General features: G+C 52.8%; 1 protein-coding gene across 5 annotated transcripts in view; it reads right to left on the minus strand.

Moving 5' to 3' along the window:
• Positions 1-12,310: 12,310 nt before the first annotated feature.
• The window catches only part of PHKA2 (phosphorylase kinase regulatory subunit alpha 2), a 76,615-nt gene continuing 67,909 nt past the window's right edge, over positions 12,311-21,016 (minus strand). For 4 of the 5 annotated variants that reach the window (XM_058535525.1, XM_058535528.1, XM_058535526.1 and 1 more), the window contains 4 exons: positions 19,459-19,629; positions 17,236-17,289; positions 16,345-16,545; positions 12,311-15,572 (listed from right to left, as the gene is read on the minus strand). In XM_058535525.1, the coding sequence (XP_058391508.1) occupies positions 15,402-15,572; positions 16,345-16,545; positions 17,236-17,289; positions 19,459-19,629 (597 nt within the window). In that variant the 3' untranslated portion in view covers positions 12,311-15,401. The remainder of the gene's footprint in view (positions 15,573-16,344; positions 16,546-17,235; positions 17,290-19,458; positions 19,630-21,016) is intronic. The other variant, XM_058535527.1, reaches the window with a different exon arrangement.

Below are 21,016 nucleotides of genomic sequence, written 5' to 3' on the forward strand. Positions count from 1 at the left end.
GAGACGGGGCCACAGCCTCCTTTAGGAGGAAAGATGATGTTTAATGCCAAGGGACCGGCACAAATCAATTACTTCTCCAGAGCCCTTGAACAACCCCACTCCCAGGCTGCTGCTGCTGCTGCAGACGACGACAATGCTGGTGATAAAGACTTTGGACTTACTGCATATCCAGCATTGGTCTAAGCTCCTCACACAGATGACCTCACTTAATCCTCACAGCATTCCCCTGAGCTAGGTGCTGCTACGACCTGGATGTCCAAGAATCACCTCAAATTCAACCTGCCCCAAATCACACTCCCCACCCCTTCCCTCAAACCTGCTCCATCTCAGTTGATGGCAACTCCAGCCTTCCAGCTGCTCAAGCTAAAAACCTTGCAGCCGTTCCCACCTCCTCTTTCTGTCACTGCCCACCTCCGATCTGTTAGCAAATCATCTCAGCTCTATCTTCGATATGTCTCCAGAATCTGACCCTTCTCACCACGTCCTCTGCCACCAGCCTGGGCCAAGGCACATCATCTCTCCCCTGGATGACTGCACTCGCCTCCTACCAGGTCTTCCTGCTTCTATCGCCCACTCCCAGTCTGTCCTTAAAGCATAAGTTATGTTAGGCCATAGCTCTGCTCAGAACTCCACAATGGTTTCCAGTTTGAGTCGAGGTCCAAGTCTTTCCAATGAGGCCCTATGGGATCTGCCCCTGTGGCCTCTCTGGCCTCCTCCTCTCTCTCCCTCCCTCTGCTCCGTCACTACGGAGCAGTGGGTCAGTCAGCTCACCAGGCACATGCTCTTGCCTTGCAATGCTCTCCCCCAGAGCCACTTGGCTGTCTCCCGCAGCCCTTCCAGGTCTTGGCTCAAATCTTTTCTTCTTGATGATACCTAGCCTCACCACCCTATTTAATACTGCAACCTGACTCCCGTGCCCTGATCTTTTTTTTACCTCTGGTCCAGAGCAAGCCTCCCTGTCTATCATACTTTATAACGCACTGATTTATTATGGTTATTGTTTATTGTCGGTCTCTGCCGGAAGTGAGGCCCCCAGGGGGGAGGAACTGTTCTGTTTGCTGATGCGTCCCATTATTTTAGATCAGTGCCGGGCATGTGGAAGGTGCTCACTAAATATGTGTCGGATGCAGTGACTGAGGAACCTGGGGCCCAAATTGAAGTCACCTGCCCAAGGTCACCCAGCTCATTGGAGGAGGAGCAGGGACTCGAGCCCAGACTCTGGCCCCAGAATCCAAGCTCTTAACCACTGAGCTCTACGGCCCACCCAGTGACACCCTGCGTCCTGCTGATGGTCTCCGCCCCTCTTGTCCAGGCCTCACCAGGCTGAGCCTGCACCCTGCACCCTCTTCTGCTTCCACCCAGGCCGATGTCTGGATTCTCCCTGGGGCTCCCGCTCCAGCCTCCACATCCCTTCAGGAAGTGGACTGGGCTGTACAGTCCCCACCAACTGTCCCCTCGCTGCCCGTGACTCCCTCCGAGGGGCAGGAGGCAGGCCTCCACAGCAAATGCCTCCTAACCTTGGCCTGGCCTCGCTGGTGGCCAACAGCCATTCGAGTGGCCCTTGATTTGAGAGACACCCGAATGCTATTTCAGCAGCTCTCTCCAGCCTGTCCCCTGGTCCTTTTATAATTCAGGCTAATCCTGCCATCTCAGAAGTCCTCCTCTCTGGCAGTTAGTTTGTATCACGGAAGGTCAAGACACAATCCTGAGCTGCTGCTGGGTCCGCTGAGAACCCATAGCTGATCTCAGCAGCCTCTAGGTTCCACCCGACGGCGGCTCACTTTCCATGTCTCCTCCACGCAGCAGGAGAGGCGTCAACTGCCGGGGTTGAGTTGGGGGAAGCAAAGGGGCAAACCCACAGAAGCGGCCCCGCCAAAGACCCATACTCAACCGCGGTAGCTCTGCGGGTCTCCTAGATTGTGGGGAAAAGTAATAACGGTGATTGCAAACTCCATACCTTTTCAGCCTCTTTTCTCCAGTCAACCTTCTCTCATCATTGGTCCAGCATGACCTGCTTCTATTTATTTAACATTTTTAACAATAAGCACATGCAAACCCACTACCCCAAACAAAAGCCGGGACCCTGACAATACTTTATACCTGGTCACGTGGTCCCCACTCCAGCCCATTCCGGTCTCCCCAGTGCACAGAATCTCAGGTCTCCCTCCTGAAGCCCGCCTGCTTTGTTCTTCTCCCCCTGGCTTTTTTATAGTTTTGTTGTATCTGTATGTGTTCCTAGAAAGTGTATATATATTTTAATTTCATAAAAAGGATGTCATGCCGTTTGTAATCTTCTCCGACGTCCTGCTATATTGCTAAGATTCAGGCACGTGTTGCATCTCAGTGGCTCATTCACTGTGAATCCCTCAGAAAATCCCAGCGGGTGACCCTATTCCCGCCCGCAGACAGGTGAAGACCTTGCAGCGTGGCCTTCGTGGACAGTGTGCTACGAGCAGCGCCACCTCTTCTGGGCCCAGTTTCAAAGTTGCTGCCGTACTGTTGAATTTGCTAGTCTTCTTTTATCATCTGTTTGTAACATATCGTTTTTCTGTAGTCATGTCCTCATTTCCATCCATAATATTTTTTGTTTCTTCTCTGTTTTCTTGAGAAACCCTGACAGAGGTTTACCTATCTTGTTACTTTTCCTAAAAGGGTAACCTTTGGCTTTGTCGATCTCTTTTGTATCTCTGTTTTCTACTTCAATAATCCGCGCTTATTTTTATCATCTTGTTCTTTCTCTAATTTCTTAAAATAGAAACCCAGCTCATTAATCTTGAAGCTCTCATCTTTTGTAATATAAGTATTTAAGGTTATAAATTTCCCTCAAAGCACTGTTTTTTCCCTATCTCACAAGCTTTGATAGGTAACATTTTCATTTTCATTCACTTCTGGATATTTTAAAGGTTTCACATGATTTCTTCTTTAGCCTATGAGTTATTTCGCAATTTTTAAAACATTTCCAAGGGTATTGGGATTATTTACTTTTTGAAAGGTCAGAAATCGTGGTCTGCATATGTTTTTTTTTAATTAGTTCTTTCTTTATGGCTTAGTATATACTCAAAATTTTAATGCTCCAAGTGTGCGTGGAGAACGCAAATGTGTATGCTCAAATTGCTGCATAGCCCAGTCTCTGTGTCCATGAGATCAAGGGTGTTAACTGTGTCATTCGGACCTTCTACGTCCTTGATGATGTTGTGGTCGGCTTGACCTACCGGTGGTCAAGACGTGTGTTGAAACCTCCCCCCTGAAGAGGGAGTCACTGACTTCTCCTTGTCGTTCTGTCAACGTTTCCTTCATATATCTTGAAGTTATTTTATTGGGTACATACCTGTTTAAAATGGAAAGCTCTTCTGGGTGAATTTCATCTTTTATCATCACGTAGTCACCTTTTTCACCCTCAATGCTGCTTTTCGTCCTGAAGTCTACCGTGCCTGACATGAGCACAGCGACGCCGGCTCTGTGGTCAGCACTTGCCTGGTGTGTCCTTTTCCATCCTTGTACTTTCAACCTTTTGTGTTCGTGCTTATAAACAGCACATCTCTGTCTAGATTAATCCAACCTGTCGACATTTGTCTTTTAACTGGTGAGTCAGGACCATTTAACTATCATTCTCCATAGCTTGTTTCTAACATCTTCACCTCTATTGTGGCTTGTCTCACCTCGTCTGTTTCTATGCTCTGTCCCACCGCGTGGGGAGGTGGGAAGGTGGGGGGAGGTGGTTAGAGCTGGTGGCAGCAAGTAGAAGAGTCCAAAGTATTCAGTGAGCAACACCTTTCTGAAAGCTGCCAAGGGCCCTAGGCAAGGCACAGAAATTTCAGGAAGCATGAAAGAGGCCAAGACATAACCTAGGGGGCTAAGTGCTCAGGATAGACTCCAGGTTCCCCAGCCAGCAGCCATCCCCTTCTCCTCGTTATCAGGACCCCAACTTTGTGTCAGGCGATGTCTCAGAAGGTGGCTCCTTCCCTCAGGCCCACAGTAGTTCTAGATTAAGAATAGTTCTAAAGCTATCCTGTTCATCCTTATTGTCTTTGCCAGTGATCAGTCTAAAACAGGCATGTGACTCAGTTCTGGCCAATGAGAATTAAGGGAAAGTTTGCTAGGGGGCCTCTGGGAAAGATTTCCCTGCCTGCAATGGGTGGGGGAGGGAGGGAGAGAGGGAGAGAGAAGCAAGAGAGAAAGAAGCTCAATAAGAAGGCCTTACCCCTTCCTTCCTGATTGGGATGTTGTCTTTTAAGCATGTGATGCTTGGAGCTGTGGCAGCCATCTTACCACCACGAGAGGAGAAAACACCACCCTCTGAAGATGATGGAGAAGGAAGATGGGAAGGGCATGGCATTGTTGAGCTACTGAACCAACCCTGCAACCTCCCAGCTCCAGACTTGTTAAATGAGATGATAAATGTCTTTATTATTTGAGCCACTGATAGCTGGGTAGTCTACGGTGTACAGCTGAAAGCACCCTGAGAGATTACTGAAGAACTTGTCCACTTGTACGACCCTGCCTTTCAGACTTCTGGGAGCACACAGGTCTTCAGAGCACCCCCCTAGGCAGTGCCAGCCGGCGCTTAGGCAGAAAACACGACGGGTGGGGGCTGGGGGCCTTGTGCTCTCCCGTCTCCTTTCCCCTGTCCAGCTCAGAGGCTGAGACTTCCACAGGTTAGAGCTTTCACTGAGACTCAAGTGTGACTAATGAAATGCAAACACCTCTGAAAGGGCTGGGAATGACCCGTGACCTTCCAGGCTTCTGTCCTCTAACACTTCAGCAACGTGAGTCTCTTAGGGGAAACAGGAGACTGGCTGGAGTGAGGGCAGAAGGGGAGAGAAGGCATCTGGGGGCTGTTCTTAAGCAGGAATTCATTGAATGTTTGCTACGTTCCAGGAGCTTTACCCTCACTATCTATTTTTTTTTCCTTTCTTTTTTTTTTTTGTGAGGAAGATCAGTCCTGAGCTAACATCCATGCCAATCCTTTTTTTTTTTTTTTTGCTGAGGAAGATTGGTCCTGGGCTAACATCTGTGCCCATCTTCCTCCACTTTATATGGGACATGGCCACAGCACGGCTTGACAAGCGGGGTATCGGTGCCCACCCGGGATCTGAACCTGCGAACCCTGGGCTGCCGCAGGGAGCGCGCGCACTTAACCGCTGTGCCACCGGGCCGGCCCTATTTTTCTTTTTTTTTTTTTTTATCAAACATTTATTGAGCACTTACTATGGTGCCAGGGGACATCCAGGCACTTGAAGAATATTAGTACATTTAATCCTTGCAACAGCCGCATGCGATGGAGGTGCTATTGTTACCCCCAATTTACAGAGGAGTTGGACAGGGCGGGCCAGCACCAGCTCTTGACCGTTCTGGACGCGAGGCAGCTCTTGTGGGCTGAGGCAAAGCAACCCTGTGTGCTGCCAGCTCTCCAGCCCCGAGCCCTCTGCATGGCCCCGCCACTGGGTTGGCCTGGACCACCTATGCAGCCTGAGGGTTCCAGGGGGCCCCGCCCCTCAGCCTGCTGCCCCAGGCCTGCACCCATTCTGAGCGCTCTCTTCTCCAAGGGCAGCAAGACTTCTCCCAAGTAAGTGGGGAGGCTCCAGACCTCTCCTGTCACACCAGACCCTTGGCGACAAGTTCCAAGAGGAAGACAGAATTCAGAGGTTGAAGAAGAAGATGGGGCTTTGAAGCTCTTTGTTCCTCCTCCCAAAAGTGCCATCCCTGCCTGTCTGCCCTGCTTCCTCCTTGCTCCACAGCAGAGAGCCCTGCTCAGGCCGGAGCAGGGGGCAGTAACCTTGACCTCTCTAGAGTGTTGGTGACTAACGCCTGAAGCGGGCTAACCCAAGCTTTGCTAGGTTGTGGTTCTGATAGACCTCTCTTTAAAAGTTTTTTTATTACCATTATCTAATTTTTTTTTAAATCATTTTTTTGTGTGTGTGTGTGTGAGGAAGATCAGCCCTGAGCTAACATCCATGCTAATCCTCCTCTTTTTGCTGAGGAAGACCGGCTCTGAGCTAACATCTATTGCCAATCCTCCTCCTTTTTTTTCACCCCAAAGCCCCAGTAGGTAGTTGTATGTCATAGTTGCACATCATTCTAGTTGCTGTATGTGGGACTCGGCCTCAGTATGGCCGGAGAAGCAGTGCGTTGGTGCGCGCCCGGGATCCGAACCCAGGCCGCCAGTAGTGGAGCGCGCACACTTAACCGCTAAGCCACGGGGCTGGCCCCTATTATCTAATTTTTAATTGTCCTCTAAAACCTTACATTAAGAGTACCATTATCCCCATTTGACAAATGAGGAAACGCAGCTCAGAGTGACTTGCCATCCATGGCCACGCAGCTAAAAAGTAGCCTGTTTGAATCCAAAACCCACATTCCTAAGCACCTGGGCTGCCTCCCTTGGGGATTAGGAGTCTGCGGATCTGGGGTGGGGGTGGAGGGCACCGGGATAGGGGGTGACTGTAGCCACCGTCTACCAAGCCTCCGCCATGTGCCAGTGCCTTATATACATTACCATGACATTACTAAATATAGAGTAATTAATCTCTGGAACTGCCCAGTGAAGATGGTTTATATAATCACCATCCCATTTCACAGAGGAGGAAACTGAGGCACCAAGAGACTACGTATAATCCCAGGGTGCCCAGCTCTAAGCAGCAGCGTGGGATCTGACTTCCTGCCCGGCTGACCCCAGAGCGCCCGGTGGAGAAAGGGCCAGGGGGCCCAGGCAGCGGTCAACAAAGGAGCGATACTTTGGGCCACCTAGGGGCCGGACAAGGACAGAGGACTGAGCCCAGAGCACCGTGAGTCTAGCCCCGAGGCCCAGCGACTGCCTCTTTCGGGTGTGTCTGGTTCTTAACTTGGGTGGAGTGCATCGTGCTGCCCCTGGCTGCCTGTGTGTAGACACTGGGCTATTGAACCCCTTCCCACCCCCTGCAATATTTCTCTCCGGATCTACCGTCCACACCTGTGTAAACCAAGAAAAGGAGCCTGTCTTCTGAGGTAGATTTGTAAGGGAAATGCAGTGTTCTTTGCCCAGATCTAGGTAAACATAGTCTCCAAGCAGGGACTTTAGTCCTGATCTAACGCGGGGAAATTGGTGAAATTCACAAGCCTCTTGAGCCTCAGTGTCCCCACCTGTAAAAGCCTGGTGCTAACAATGGCCATCTAACTAAGCAAATGTAGGACGATGATAGCGTGTTCTTGACCACTCTCTGAGGGCTGTGTTACTCGACCAGACGTACAGTTTAGATCTCTGCCGCCTTCCTCTGTCTTTTCCAACACACCTGAGCTTTGCCCAGACGTCAGACCCACGGAGGACAAAGTCACGAATTCCAGGGACTCCTCAGAGCCAATCCTGCTGGCCTCAACTCTTCTCGCCCATATTTCCACTCTCTCCACCCTCAAGGTACACCCCCTGGAACGTTCCCCTGACCACCGGCTCCCAGCAGGGAGCGCCCCCCCCCCCAAGGGTGGCTCACTGCATGGCTTGCTGGCTTCCCATTGTGCCTTTTTTAAGTTCAAAAAAAAGAAATGCGTCACATTGAAAATTCAACACAGCACATCTATTTAAAGTGTAGAGGAAGCAGCCTTTGAACAACTTGCAGAACGTGACGGCTTTAGAGCCTAGAAGGCCTCAAACCCACAGTCTCTCTCGTGCTTTCTAAGGCCCCGACTTGAAAGGCAGGTGGGCGCTCGTGGACGGTAGAGAAGAGGTCTGACGTGCCCTGGGTTGGGGCCGGGAGAAAGTCCTGCCAGGGCAGGCGGGGACAGGCGAAGCGGAGCCCGAGGGTGAGCCTGGGGGCAGTTCCCAGCCACTGGTTCCTTTGAGGCCCCTTGCGTGGCCCAGGAATCGCGGGCCCATCGCTGGAAGTGTCACGGACAGAGGCAGGCCGATGGCTGTGTACACGCGTGTGTGTTCGCGAGGAAACGGTCTAAGAAGCACACAGGGGTTAGGCCTGAGATGGGGGAAGGGGCTGAGGGAGGGAGCAGCACTAGTTTGCCCCTGTCATTCAAGCATTCGATCGCCTCCATTTTCCAGCTACCCGATTCTTTGCCCTAAACAGCAGCAAAGCAGGGGCTGCTCCAGGAGCTCGTGGGCTTCTCTAAGGGGGTGGGAGGAACCTAAATCGCCTCGGCACGTCTACCTTCCCCCTCACCCTCTGAGACAGTCCCTCCAAACGTGCTGTACAATGGAGCCCTTCTCCCCTCTGCCTCTGGCTGCTGCCCCATTGCCCTGTTTCCCTCTAAAGGTTGGCAGTAATTGTCGTTCCTCTGTTCCAAACTCCCCAGTGATTTGGGACAAAAGCCAAAGTCTACACTCCTCCCCTTGATGGCTCCACTTCCGGCCCTCTGGCCTCTTTCCTGTTTCGCAAACGTATTAGGGGCACTCCTTCCTTGGGGCCTTTGCACTGGTTGCTCCCTCTGCCTGGCATGCTCTTCCCTTGCATGCCTCAGGCCCTCACTTCCTCCAGGTCTCTGATCAAATCCTGCCTTATCAGAGATCTTCTCTAATCATCCCACATGACAGTCCCCACTGCCCCAGGCCTCCCTGCCCTTTTTGTCTGCTTAATTCTTGTCCACAGCCTTGGCCTTGCCTAGCTGTCCCCCCCGAAGCACGGTGCTTTGACACCTACAGGACATAGTCCAATACTGACGGACTATATTCTCGAGAAGCTCTTGCTCCGTGGCCCAGAGTGTTTTGCAGGCGAGTATTTTACTCACCCTTGACCTGCTTGGGGTGAAGGGCCCGTCACACCAGGGGAGGGTTTGGAGGAGTCAACACGCTCCCGCGCAGATCCCTCCCACACGGCCAGTGCCGCCCTCTTTCTTTGCCCTTGCATCGTTGAGGAAACAGGGCCGTCCTGGTGCAGGGGTGGTACCTGGCATCGAGTGACAAGAGGCTCCGCTAAGGCTTCTCCACCCTCACCAGGTTCCAGCATCATTTACTCAGCGAAGCCTCCGCTGGCCCCGTGCTCAGTGCACCCTTCTGCCCCTCTGGGCTCCGATCGGACCCCCGCTCCCTGTTGATTTGCTTATTGTCCCTTCCTTTACTAGGCATGGAGCCGCGTGCACCCCAGCCTGCCAAGAGTTGTGCCAAGAACAGTGCCAGCCACATAGATGTGTGCTAACAGCACGAAAGCTCTCTCCAGTCTCAATCAGGAGTCCTGGAACAGAAACACATATGGCTGTGTGTGTGCGTGTGTGCACCTGTGTGTGAGATCACTCCAGCACAAGTTAGCTCACTGCTTTGGGAGATGAAAAGCCCAGAGATTTTTCTGGAAATTCAGGCTGCAAGGTCAGCACAAACTTTGATGCTTCTGTATCACAAGGCCCTACTTAGCCCGGTTTCTTCATCTCCCGTCACAAGACGCTGCGTCAGCCGGCGGTGTGTGCAATGCCCTCTCCAAGCCTCCTTGGAGCCTGCTGGGCCGTTTTAGCTCTTGGTCTGTCGTGGTTCACCAGGGAGAAAGGACTGCAGTGGGGAGTTCTTGCCGGCTGCCACAGAGGGGGAGGGAGAGAGGGGACAGGCAGGGAGAGGCCGACTCGCCTCGATGGCTGTGCTCCCTTGAGCCCAGGAGAGTGACTCAGATGCTTGCAAGAACTCAGGGAACGGTCCCCTGTGACAGCTGGGGGAAATTATTCACACTGTCAGGAGAGGCTGACACTGCGAATCAGTTCCAATTCTTTATTTTTAAATCCCCCAGCTGGCTAAAGACTTAGAAGGAAAGATGTGACAATCATTTGCATCTTGTCCCAGATGGGCTGTCACTCAGGGTCCAGAAAAAGGCTAATGGGGCTGGGCTGGTGGTCATGAAAAGATGCGAGGCACGTTGGCAATTCCTCCAGGGCTGCGCCGGGGAGTTCGTGCCAGCCCCTGGGAAGCTGAGCCGTGGGCGGTGGTCTGCTTGGCGGTCCGGGCAGCAGCGCCCGTCCAGCCACTACAACTTAGTAACATTCCAGCCTGAAGAGAGAAACTGCATCGTCCCAGCTCGAGCCCAGGGGTCACGGGGATGACTCGCACGTGCCTGGGGGCTCCCTGCAGGCCCCTCTTCACTCCACTGCACAACCTTCCCCAAAGGGCGAACAACCTCTCAGGTCAGCTCCTAGGGCAGGCCCGGGGGTTGGGGGGGAGAGTGGCACAGATCCTTCTTCTTTGGACACAGGAATAAAAGCCGAGTCCTAGCTATAGTGGACACTTTGTTTTGGATACTCAGAGTCCAAACCCCACTCCTGGGTCTGGGGGATCCCCCACGTTATGAAGCCAACTCCGCCTCCAGTTTAGAAGGAGGAACTCTTGGATACTGGCTTTTCCAACCTCCCCCTCAGCCAACAACCGCCCTGGCTGACGCCACACACCTGCCTGAGGCTGAACTCACAGCTAGTGGCTGTGTGAGACCCACTCACTGACAGGTGGCAGCCTTCATATTTAGTTTCCAAAAGAGCAGAGGCGATGGTCTCAGTGACAGTGGCCAGCGGTGGGGGTATCTGTGGTGCAAGCCCCAGAGTGTTGAGCCCCTGAGAGTGACACAGGGCCTTGTTCCTGGCGGGGGAGCTGCCAAGTCTGGTGATCATGTGACTTATCCAATATCCTTTAAGAAACGTATTTCCTACCCAGCCAGAGTGGCTTTCTGTTATTTGCAAATAAGAACTCTGAGACATGGCAAAGGGTGACACTGAGACTATGAGAGCTGAGAGCCGGTGACTGGGATTGCTCCTTGGCAAGTCTACCTTGGGTTTGTACCCGGAAAGGTCTTTCAGAAAAGGAGACAAGGCAGGCACAACCACTGCCCCGTGCCCAATCCCGATGCAGCTTCGTCCCATGTGGACAACGCAAAGCCGTGCCCTTTGCAAAGCCTGGCCCCCAGGTGCATGAGCTGGAGATGATAGCAACCGGCGGCCACCCCACCGAGAGAGGGGCCAAAGCTGCTGAGGATTTAGGTCCGAGGCGTGCATGTCCTGGCAGACCAGTGCTAGGAGCGCTTCCACAGCAGGCTGGAGAATGTTCTTCCTTAGAGGTTTTCACAAACAAGAGACATCTTTTCATCCCCACCACACTAGTCCACATTTCTTCATGCTGAGCAACGCCTGGCCCATAGTAGGCCCACGATAAATGCTTTCTGAACAATTCACTTTTCAGAATTGGTGACATATTGCAATGAGGCAGAGGGATGAATCACATGACTTCAGAGTTCATTGGTTTCGATGATTCCAGTCCTTCCTACAAGGCGTTTTTGCCAAAATTGCACATATGTTCCTTAAAAACACAAACATAGTTGTTTTCTGATGGAATTTTTCCCTCTCCCAAATCATCAGTCAAACGCTCCGGATGCATTAGACTTGAGCATAGTCTCTCTTGTGGTTCCAGGTCTTCTCATTCCTCAGAGAACTCTCTTGGTAACTCAAGGACATGGCTTTTCCTAAACGGCTTTCTGAGGGGGACAAGGGGGCACTGGAGGGCTTTCTGAGGGAGACAAGGGGGCTCTAAGAGGGTGACAGCGTGGCTTTACTTCCCCTCACAAGCAGAGCTATCAGTGGCCAAGTCCAGGAGAACAGAAGGCATCCTGGGACCATGCAAAGTGCAGAGACGCACAGAGTAGATAGCAGGGACTTCAAAAGCACAAGAGTCACCTTGAAAGATAATGGCGCCAAGGGAGGGGTGGGAGGCTTTTGTTCCCTCTGACAACAAGGAAGCAGAGAAGACAAAAGCTATTTGCCAGACTTGCGCCCTAGTCAATAGAACGGAGGCAAGGTTCTGCTGTAATTTACATCAAGGGAGGCCCAGCTTCCCGTCTTCTTGTCCGGAAGTAAATGGCATCAATCAACTGACAAACTGTTTCTCTTGCCTCCTGAGCTTCTGGTCTTTTTTCTTTTTCTATTTTCACATGGGGAGCATTTACATCCTCTCTAGCCAGGAGCTAATGCCTAACAACCTCTCCTTTCATTCACTTGGCCTCAGGAGAGGTGCAGAAGCTCTGACTGACCTCCTGACAGACGCCACCCTGGGAGACACTGCTATGAAAGGGAGAGCTGCCTCCCCTGCCCCCAGCCCGGCCTTGGGTTGCCAGCGGGCATATCTGGCTCCGGGCAAACAGGAAGCCCCTGGCCCCGGCTGCCAGAGACGGGGGAAGTGGGGGGATGGCTGATTCCCTGGTGCTCACTCCTGGGCCAGTATGGAGGCCTCTGGCACATTTACAGAGGCACAGAGAGGCTGAATAACTCGCCCCAGGTCACAGAGCTGCTGGTGTTGGTTAGTCTGTCTGACTCAGAGACAAAACCTTCTTCCTTGCTGCTAGATTCACCTGGGTCAAAGCCAGGGTGAGCAGCGGGTGGGGCGGCTGGCTGCTTTTCAACTGAGGATGTTAAAAGAAACGTTTGTTTCTGGCTCTGAGACAGAACAGCTACCCCCCAGCCCTAGCAAAGGTCAAAACTGGCCTCTCTTCTCTGAGGGAGTTAGGAAAGAGCACGGGGGTGGAGAATCCGCCAGCCCAGACCCGAGGCTCCAGGGGCTGCCAGGCGGCCTTCTCCTGGCGTGGACGCCCAGTCTGCTGAGGCCAGAATGGTGGCAGGACAGGGCCTCCACCATCCCTGGGAACATCTGTTGCTCTTCCTGGCCTGGGCAGCAGCTACTCACAAAAGGGATCAAGCCTCAGAAGCCTGTTCTTCTTTGAAGCTGACGGCTTGATGCCTGTGGAAAGGCGGTACTATTTCCGGAGTTCGTTTGAAAGACGTTTCAGGAGTGAACCGAAGGCTCGGTGGAATTGCTTATTATGGCTCTCCTCCCGGCCCACATCTCGGTCGGTGAGCCCAAACACAGCGGCTGTGGCTTTGCACGTCATCCACACGCAGGTGATGTTCTAAATTAGCACCTGGCTCATTTTGGAGGGCTGTAACTCTTCTTGAGCCTTCTCCCAAGAAGCAACCAGGACTTTCACAGCTTGTACCTTTCTTCTTTATTTTTTTTTTAATTTTTAAATTTATTTATTTTTTTTCCCCCAAAGCCCCAGTAGATAGTTGTATGTCATAGCTGCACATCCTTCTAGTTGCTGCATGTGGGATGCGGCCTCAGCATGGCCGGAGAAGCCGTGCGTCGGTGCGCGCCCGGGATCCGAACCCTGGCGGCCAGCAGCAGAGTGCACGCACTCAACCACTAAGCCACGGGGCCAGCCCTGTACCTTTCTTACATGAATTACATGAGCCTTGTTTATGTCAAGCATGTCTTAAAGACACCGAAAATAAAGGCTATGAAAATGCTGCTATGAAATCTGGGTGGCTGTGACCCCCTGGACCCTCAGACGCAAATGGGAGCAAACAGGCTTCCCAGGGAAGGCAGGGCACCGTAGGATCTAGGGTGGCGGGCACAGCAGCAGGCGACGCTATGTGCCACATGGGCCAGAGCTGCAGGCCAGGCCGCCCCCACTGTCTCTGGGATCTGTCCTGCCAATGCCAGTGCTCTGGGCAGGCCCCACCTTGCTGGTCCCACACCATGTCCGTCTCTCAACACCGTCCCTGCCCCACTAGAGCATGGTCATCTTTTCACATTGGCCTTCCTCGTTGGGGTGAGGTCCTTGAGCGCCGAGTCATGTCTCATTTATCTTTATGTTCCTACACCTGGCACACAGAAAGCGTTCCACATGTGCTGACAAATGAGGGAAGGATCTAGTAATCCGAGGAGAAAGGTTTTACACACTGACATTAATAGGAAGTGGGGGAAAGAGGAGACTGCAGAAGGCCACTGGAGCAGAAATCGAGAGATTCCGGGGCCTTTTCCTTTACGTAACTACTCTGTACCTCAGCAAGGAAAGTTCTGTGGTTTCAAAGAAACAGAAAACAAAGGCACTGAAGTCCTGTGCCTGAACACCACCGAGCCCAGGGAGGTGCACTGAGATTGTGTTCTAGATCGTCTCTTCCAGGGGCAACTGCAAAGTATTTGGCTTGGACTGAAGAGAGGTTCTTTAGCAGGAAGCGTCAGGAACACGAGGCCACCCTGCCTTCCCTCTGCTTCCAGAATAACTGGCAGTACTGCATCTTGACTCTAAGGGGCGCCGGGCACCGCGACGTCCCCTCAAAGCAGCTAGAGCATCGGCTTTCTTCACCTTCCCGTAAACTTCCGAGCAAAGATCCAATGGCCACGCCCCCATTTCAGAGGCAGAGTCGTGACAAATCTAACCATTTGTCTAACCAGCACTCTCAACCAGTCAGAGCTCACCATTTGGCCACCAGGGGACTGTCCTTCAAAGTCCATTATTCACAGAAACTGTTTCCCTGTTGTTGTCCACCACCCCCAGCACCCCAAGGTAAGATGACGCCTGGAGAGAAACTCCATCCACCAGGACATTGTCGAGGCCCTGCCCTGTCAGGATTTGTCCTTGCTCCTCTACACTCAAGGCCTCCAACCACGCCTACCCGAGAGCGTTAAGTTCAGGTGTTTCCACGAGGAGGGCTCGAGTCCCCAGCCTGGCTCAATCATAAGAGGGAAGCATTGTTTCTGCGGGAGCACACCACTAATTCCCATGGCATCTGGTGCCACACAGTCATCACGTGGTTCCCCCAGAGCACAGGGGGACAGTACCATCACCTGCCAGAGTGGTCACCCCATGGGGGGTGGGGGGCACGGGCCTTCCAGAGGGACTCTCTGCCTGCTCCAGCCCCAAAACAACAGTTGGCCCAGCTATAAGAAGCTACTGTCATTTTTTTTTTTTTTTTTGGCTAGATTCTGGAAAATGTGGGATTTTTCATAAGGCAGGAGAAACCCTTAATTCATAGGTGGCCAGGATAATCCTTGAAGACCACGAACCAAAGTTAACTGGGAGCAATTTTCTTAATCTTCGTGAGAGAGAATTATGTCACGCAAACGCAGCTATGCCAATGAAACAAGAGGCCAAGAAAAAAAGCAAAGCACAAGCAAACCAAAATTCCACAGAAAGAGAGTTCTTCTATTTAGTAAATGGTTTGGTCCCCAGACTGCATCCTGTTAAGATGTTCCCCTTGTCAAGGTCCACTCGTCTAGCTACTGCTGCTGGAAGGATCTTTCCATCTTTAAGATGTGTCACTAGCTCATCCAACCTATTTCGGTAACTCTGCGAGAGCCAATTTAGACTGGCTTCTCAGTTCGCTCTGCACTCAAATGAGACCGATTTCCAATTCCTCCCCAGACTCGAGGAGACCAGCTGCTGTGACAAATGTTCCAGTGAAATGCGCCTAGACAACGATCCCATGGCGCTCCTTGGGGGAATACAGGAGTCACTGGCTCTTTCTGTGGCTTGGACGTACATTGGTTTCAGGTCAGTCACCGCCATCTCCTCCCTGCCAGTGTTTCTGATGGGACATGCTTTTGTGACAGCACAGGGGATCTTGGGGAACAGACGAAAGTTCCCAAGGAGGCTAGAGGGTGAGTGACAAACTCACAGTGCCGAGCCCTATTGCATCTGGCAGCCTGAATTGGGCAGCAATTCCTGCAAATGAGAAGCCACTGCCTTTGTCAGGTAGGTCATTGTCCCATAAGCTCCACTCGGAGCGCTGTCGTAAAAGAAGTGGCAAATGCCCGTGGCTTGGTCTTTCTCCAGGGTGTCCATGGCTCCAATTGACATCTGCAGCAGGAAAAGGCAGAGGCAAAGAATGAGCAGAGTCCACCCCTGCAGCCCTGTGGTGACTTTGTGTGCTGGAGGCCGGGTCGCTAGAGGCCCGCGGCCTGGGGAGAAGAGCTCGGAGCCTGAGGGCAGGAGAGCCCACAGCGCAGGGGGAGGGCATCTGGCCTCTGCTCCCGGCACTGCACTGTGTTCCCACACGCCCTAGTTCTCAGCGCATTACTAACTCTATAGTGAGAGGACGGCTTCTCCCAATTCGACTGTGAGTGCAGGCTAAGTGGTTTGTTTACCCAGGGCCATATATAGTCATGTGCTGCATAACAAAGTTTTGGTCAACGATGGACCGCATCGACGATGGTGGTCCCATAAGATTAGTACCATAGAGCCTAGATGTGTAATAGGCTATACCATCTAGGTTTGTGTAAGGACACTCTATGATGTTCACAGAACAACGAGATCACCAAGTGATGCATTTCTCAGAACGTGTCCCCATTGCTAAGTGACGCATGACTGTTCACAGCAAGGGTGGTGTCTGCACTAAAACATATGCTGAAATAGACCTGTCCATCTCCAAAGGTCACTGTGCCATTTTCTAACCAAATGGATGACACTTTTTCACCATCAGTGATGACATTTTCTTTGTTTGAGAATATTCTTTCCTAGTGGACACAGACTCTCCAGCCTTGACAGAGATACACATGCCAGCCAACCTGGCTACCCTGCCTCTGTCCCCACCTTGGCTGTGGGGTGACTGGGTGGGCCTGGGCACACCCACCTGGTCCTGCAGGAACAGCTGGTTGGCCACCTGTACGATCTGGTCCACGTGGATGATGCCCCCGATGCTGTTCATCTCCGTGTCTGAGAGTAGTGTCAGCACCATGATGGCCTCCACCAGCAGCTGCCGGTACTCGGGCTGGGGCACGCGGTTCAGCACCGACTCAACGTGGACAGCAAACTTGATCTCCTGCGGGGTCATCTGCCGAAGGGACCAGCGGGGGGGTCAGGAATGAGTCAGGACAGACACAGCCCTGTCACCAGTGCTGACCACAGCCCCCACTGGGATTGGGGGCAGCTCAAACACTGCCTGCTTTCTGGCCACTTTTCCAGATTGTGCCAGCAGGAATCCTCTGGAGCAGGAGGCTGACAGCTCTGCTCTGGGAGTCGGCCTGGTCCTAGCTTTATTTACCCACCCCACGGGACTGTGGCTTCCAAGCGGTAGGGACCATTTCTTATTTCTTTCTTCTTCATCATTCCTTGGGGCATATAGCATCATGCCTTGGGTGGGGTAAAAACTAAAAATCAATTTTTAAAAGAATAGGGGAAAAGAAACCAGGAAGATGGCTGCTTTCGGGCCAGAGGAGGCTGCATGTGGGTACACGAGTGTGGCATGTGGTTTTGCTCTTTTATCTTCATAGGGGTTTAAGGGGCACATCTAAAGACCTTGGTAGTCAGAGATGCTGTTTCTGAGGGGAAGGAGAAAACGTGATGCTAATAAGTGTGGGAAAGAAAGTGCAAAATTTGAAAGTTAAGTGGCTAAAAAGATCAGCCCTACAGATGGCCTGTCTCTGCGCAACAAGCTTGAAAGAAGCCTGAGTGGTCAGAGCCCGTGAAATGAAGCCCTTGGTGGAACCCTCGCAGGCCGGCCTTCGGGCTTTTCCCGTCATACCTCTTGTGTCGTTGACGATGGCAGCACATAACCATCGATGGACAGACCATGGCACTGGAGGCAGAATACACATACCACATTTCAGTCAGATTCCAGAACGTGGTTAATAAGTGTGCACGCACGCACACACGCACACACACTCAAGTTGCTCTGCTCTGGAAACCTGCGTGAGGGCTGGAACACGCCAGACTGTCAGAGTTATTTTGAGAGAGCTTGTTCTCACTGCCCACAGGCTGTGTTTTCAATGGAACAATTCTAGGGAAGCAACAGGCATCTCTCAGATCACGCAGGAACAATGCCCCAGGGCGCTACCGGGTCCTCCTCTGTGGAAGCGCTGCATTTCGCTTGGCAACCCAGCCCTGGCGGCTGAGGCCCCCTTTGGTGCCATATTAAAGGAGATTTTCATGGCTCCTGCTGGCAAAGTGATAATTCTGTGCCTTTGCAGGCATCTATTTTTGAGATTTCTATAATAAGCACCAATCACAAAAGACTCAAGCACATGCACAGACATGCACACGCACACCCGTGTATATAAATATAAATCAAGCGTCGGCTCGATACAAGATGCTGCTTTTTCATAATAAAAGTGTCTTGGTATTGAGCCAGTGGAAGTCTGGATGGAAGCGTGTGCTGCCCCAGGAAGCGTGGGGAGATTTTCTAGGAACAGTTTGTTCTGGTCTAATTGGCTGCCTTCTAAACCCCAATGCCCTGGCCGGCAGCGGCGGCCCCACCCCTGCCCCCGATGGCCTGAGGACAGGGCGGCAGCAAACGCCTGTGCCTCTTGACAAGAGGCTGAGAATGGAGAACCAGAGGCCGCCCGGGCTCTGCTCCCACATGGGGACCGGGAGTCCAGCTGCACAAGGACAGGGACCGCTGTGACCTCCCCATGCCCAGCTCCCTGAGGAAGACCTCAGTCCCCACACAGCAGAGAGGCTAAAGGCTCCCCAATGGGCCAGGGGCCCCTGCCGCAAAATGACACAGCTGAAGGGTGCTGTGGCTTTGGGAAGGGGGCTGTAGCATGCACTCGTTTGTGATTACTTTTCTCTACTGTGAAATGAGCTAACAAAAATAGTTTTAGGAAAAAATCAGTCCTGCTCCTGGTTCTTGGTTTGCACAGAAGCTTTTAACTGAGGCAGACTGTCCCTCCATGCAAGGGGAAAGACAAGCTCTGGTGGGACCCAGGGAGCCACAGGAATGCTCTGGGGCCGATGGAGGAGGGAGGCAGAACATGGGTGCAGAGGACAAAAGGGCATGGCTTTCCCCGCTGACCACTCCTTGGCACTAGGTGATCAGGCGGGCTCTCCGGCACTCAGGTGCATGCAGTGGAGTCTGGGGCTGTCACCTTACATCTGTTTCTGATGACCTCTGCTGATATTTTAACAGCCCCAGGCAGCTGGGGAACGCACCCCTGTCTAAGGGCCACAGGCGTAGTGGGCAGCTGGCTAAGGGGAGCGGGTCTGGAGGATGCCCCGTCCTCCAAGTGGGGAAGCAGAGGCGGCCCAGGGTGTGTGGCAATTGTGCCTTCAGGGCACCTGAGACTTGGGGTCAGACTGGAAGCCCTCAGGACCCGATGTGGTGCCCTGCAGACAGGAGGTGCTCCATCATGTTGTGGAATGGCATGGACACCATACTTGCCTGAAAGTGCAGGAGGCTAAGGCCTGCGGGGGCTGTTCCGGGTCATCTACGTCATGGTGTTTTCATCCAAAGCTTTCCCTGCCTTCTCCGGTTCTTGTTTATCTTCTGACTTTTCTATGTTCCTAAAGTATGTCAAAGGTGGTCCCACACAACGGGGCTGCCACCTTATCTAACTTGCTGTGGTTCTAGCCAGTGGTTCTCAACCAGGGGCGATTTGCTGCCCGGGGGACACTTGGCAAAAATGTCTGGAGAAATTTTTGGTTGTCACAACTCGGGGAGGGGGTGCTGCTGGCATCGAGTGGGTGGAGGCCAGGGAAGTTGCTTAACATCCCACAATGCACAGGACAGCCCCAACAAAGAATTACTCAGCCCCAGATGTCAGTGGTGCCGAGGTGGAGAAACTCTACTCTAGGCTGTGAGCTCCCCAAGGCGGAGGCTGCGTTTGCTTGTTCTGCACTCACATGCTACCTAATACCTGTAGGTGCCACCACGCCTCACCAAGGGAGTAAGAAGGGATGGTTCACTTCCCTGGGAGTGTGTGTCCACAGCACCAAGGCCTGTGGGATGCAGCACAGCAGCCAAGCTCACCTTCTGAAGGATCTTCCACACCTTCTGGTAGAATCCCACAGGGACCCTGTTGATGGCCCCGTCCAGCCTTCTCCTGCGCAGCCACTGGCCCTGCCGCTCCCCCCAGCCAATGTGATGCCCGCCTGAGTCTGACGATGATGTGCCCGTGGGTGAGGATGGGGTGCTGGATCTCTGCAAGACAGACAGCACACGGCCTTCAGAAGCCCCATAGCTGGCGCCGCAGGGTCATGCTGGCCATAGTGAAGGCCGGCTCAGTGAACGAGTCAAAAACACCAGGTCACCACTTGCCCAGAGAGGGATGTGCTTCCTTGATTTGACCTTGGCCGTTTCTCGAAGCTGGATTAACTTGTTCATGCACTGATTTGGTTACTGAATTCCTTATTTGCACTCCTCCCCACCCCCAAGAAGGAGAACAGCATCAGAGGACCCCGACCTGGCAGGGGGAGGCAGAGTAGGTAAGGGTGTGGGCTCTGGGGCAAGGCTGCGAATCCCAGCTCAACACTAGCTGCGTCAACTCCTAACATTAGCTCTGGGCCTCGGCCGCATCAGTGTGATGGAGACACAGTCGGACTCCCTTCAGGGAGCTGTCTGAGCACTCACTGAATGAGGATATAGAAAATCCTGAGAGCACGCCTGCCTTGTGGTAAGTGCCCATGAGGGCAGCTGTCACTACCAAGGCCTTCTGGCATTGCTGTAGGAGGGACTGGAGAGAGACACCAGCCCTCGGAACAGGTGAGCCCCTCGGAGGCGCCATAGCTCTGGGAGACAAATGCTGAAGTGCCCACTTTACTTCTGCAGTGCCACAGAGAAGTGGTGGTCCGCTCCCCATAGAGCAGGTGCCACAGAGAATGCAACCCATAATGGAGCAGGGGGAGGATCTGGAGCCAAAGACAGAAAGTAAAGGCTGGAAAGCTACATTTTGTAGCGGGGACCTCAGAGATTATGGTACATCCACCCGTCCTTTGCAATCCGCTTTCTACATTGCCTGTTCTCAGCATGGGGCTTTATCCTAATCTGGGGCGACGGCCGCCAGGAACATGTGCTCTGCTGAAGCAGAGGGAGAGGGCGCCATCTCCTTCCCACCTCCTCGCCTGAGGCTGGACTGATTCTGGCCTCCATGAGGGAAGTGCTGGGGCAGGGCCAGCAGTTCTGCTTCTGGCCTCAGGAGCGGCAGGCCCACTCACCACTGCAGAGGCAGCTCTGGAGGCTCCCAGTGGGGGCCTGGAGAGCAGGCCTGAAAGCGGGGCGCGCTCAGCATGGGGGCAAGCAGCAGACGGGTGAGGCCACGCCGCATACCCTCCCTGCAGCAAAGCTCACGGCATGCTTTCCTCCGTGGATGGCAGTGTCTGCAGGTCGGGAAAGGGAAAACCTTCATGCTGACACATTATCTTTGTTCTCAACTATCTGGCACTTTCATTTCTCAGTGCACAACATTAAATTTAAAGGTTTAAAATGGAAATGCAAATGTTAAGCACGCTAGCAGGGCAAGAGGCAGGAGTTTTCTCTATGTACTCATTTCGATTTCATCGGATCTTATTTTGAAAAGGCTGTTAAGCTG

Source organism: Diceros bicornis, chromosome X (assembly GCF_020826845.1).
Source record: "Diceros bicornis minor isolate mBicDic1 chromosome X, mDicBic1.mat.cur, whole genome shotgun sequence".
Lineage (NCBI taxonomy): Eukaryota > Metazoa > Chordata > Mammalia > Perissodactyla > Rhinocerotidae > Diceros > Diceros bicornis.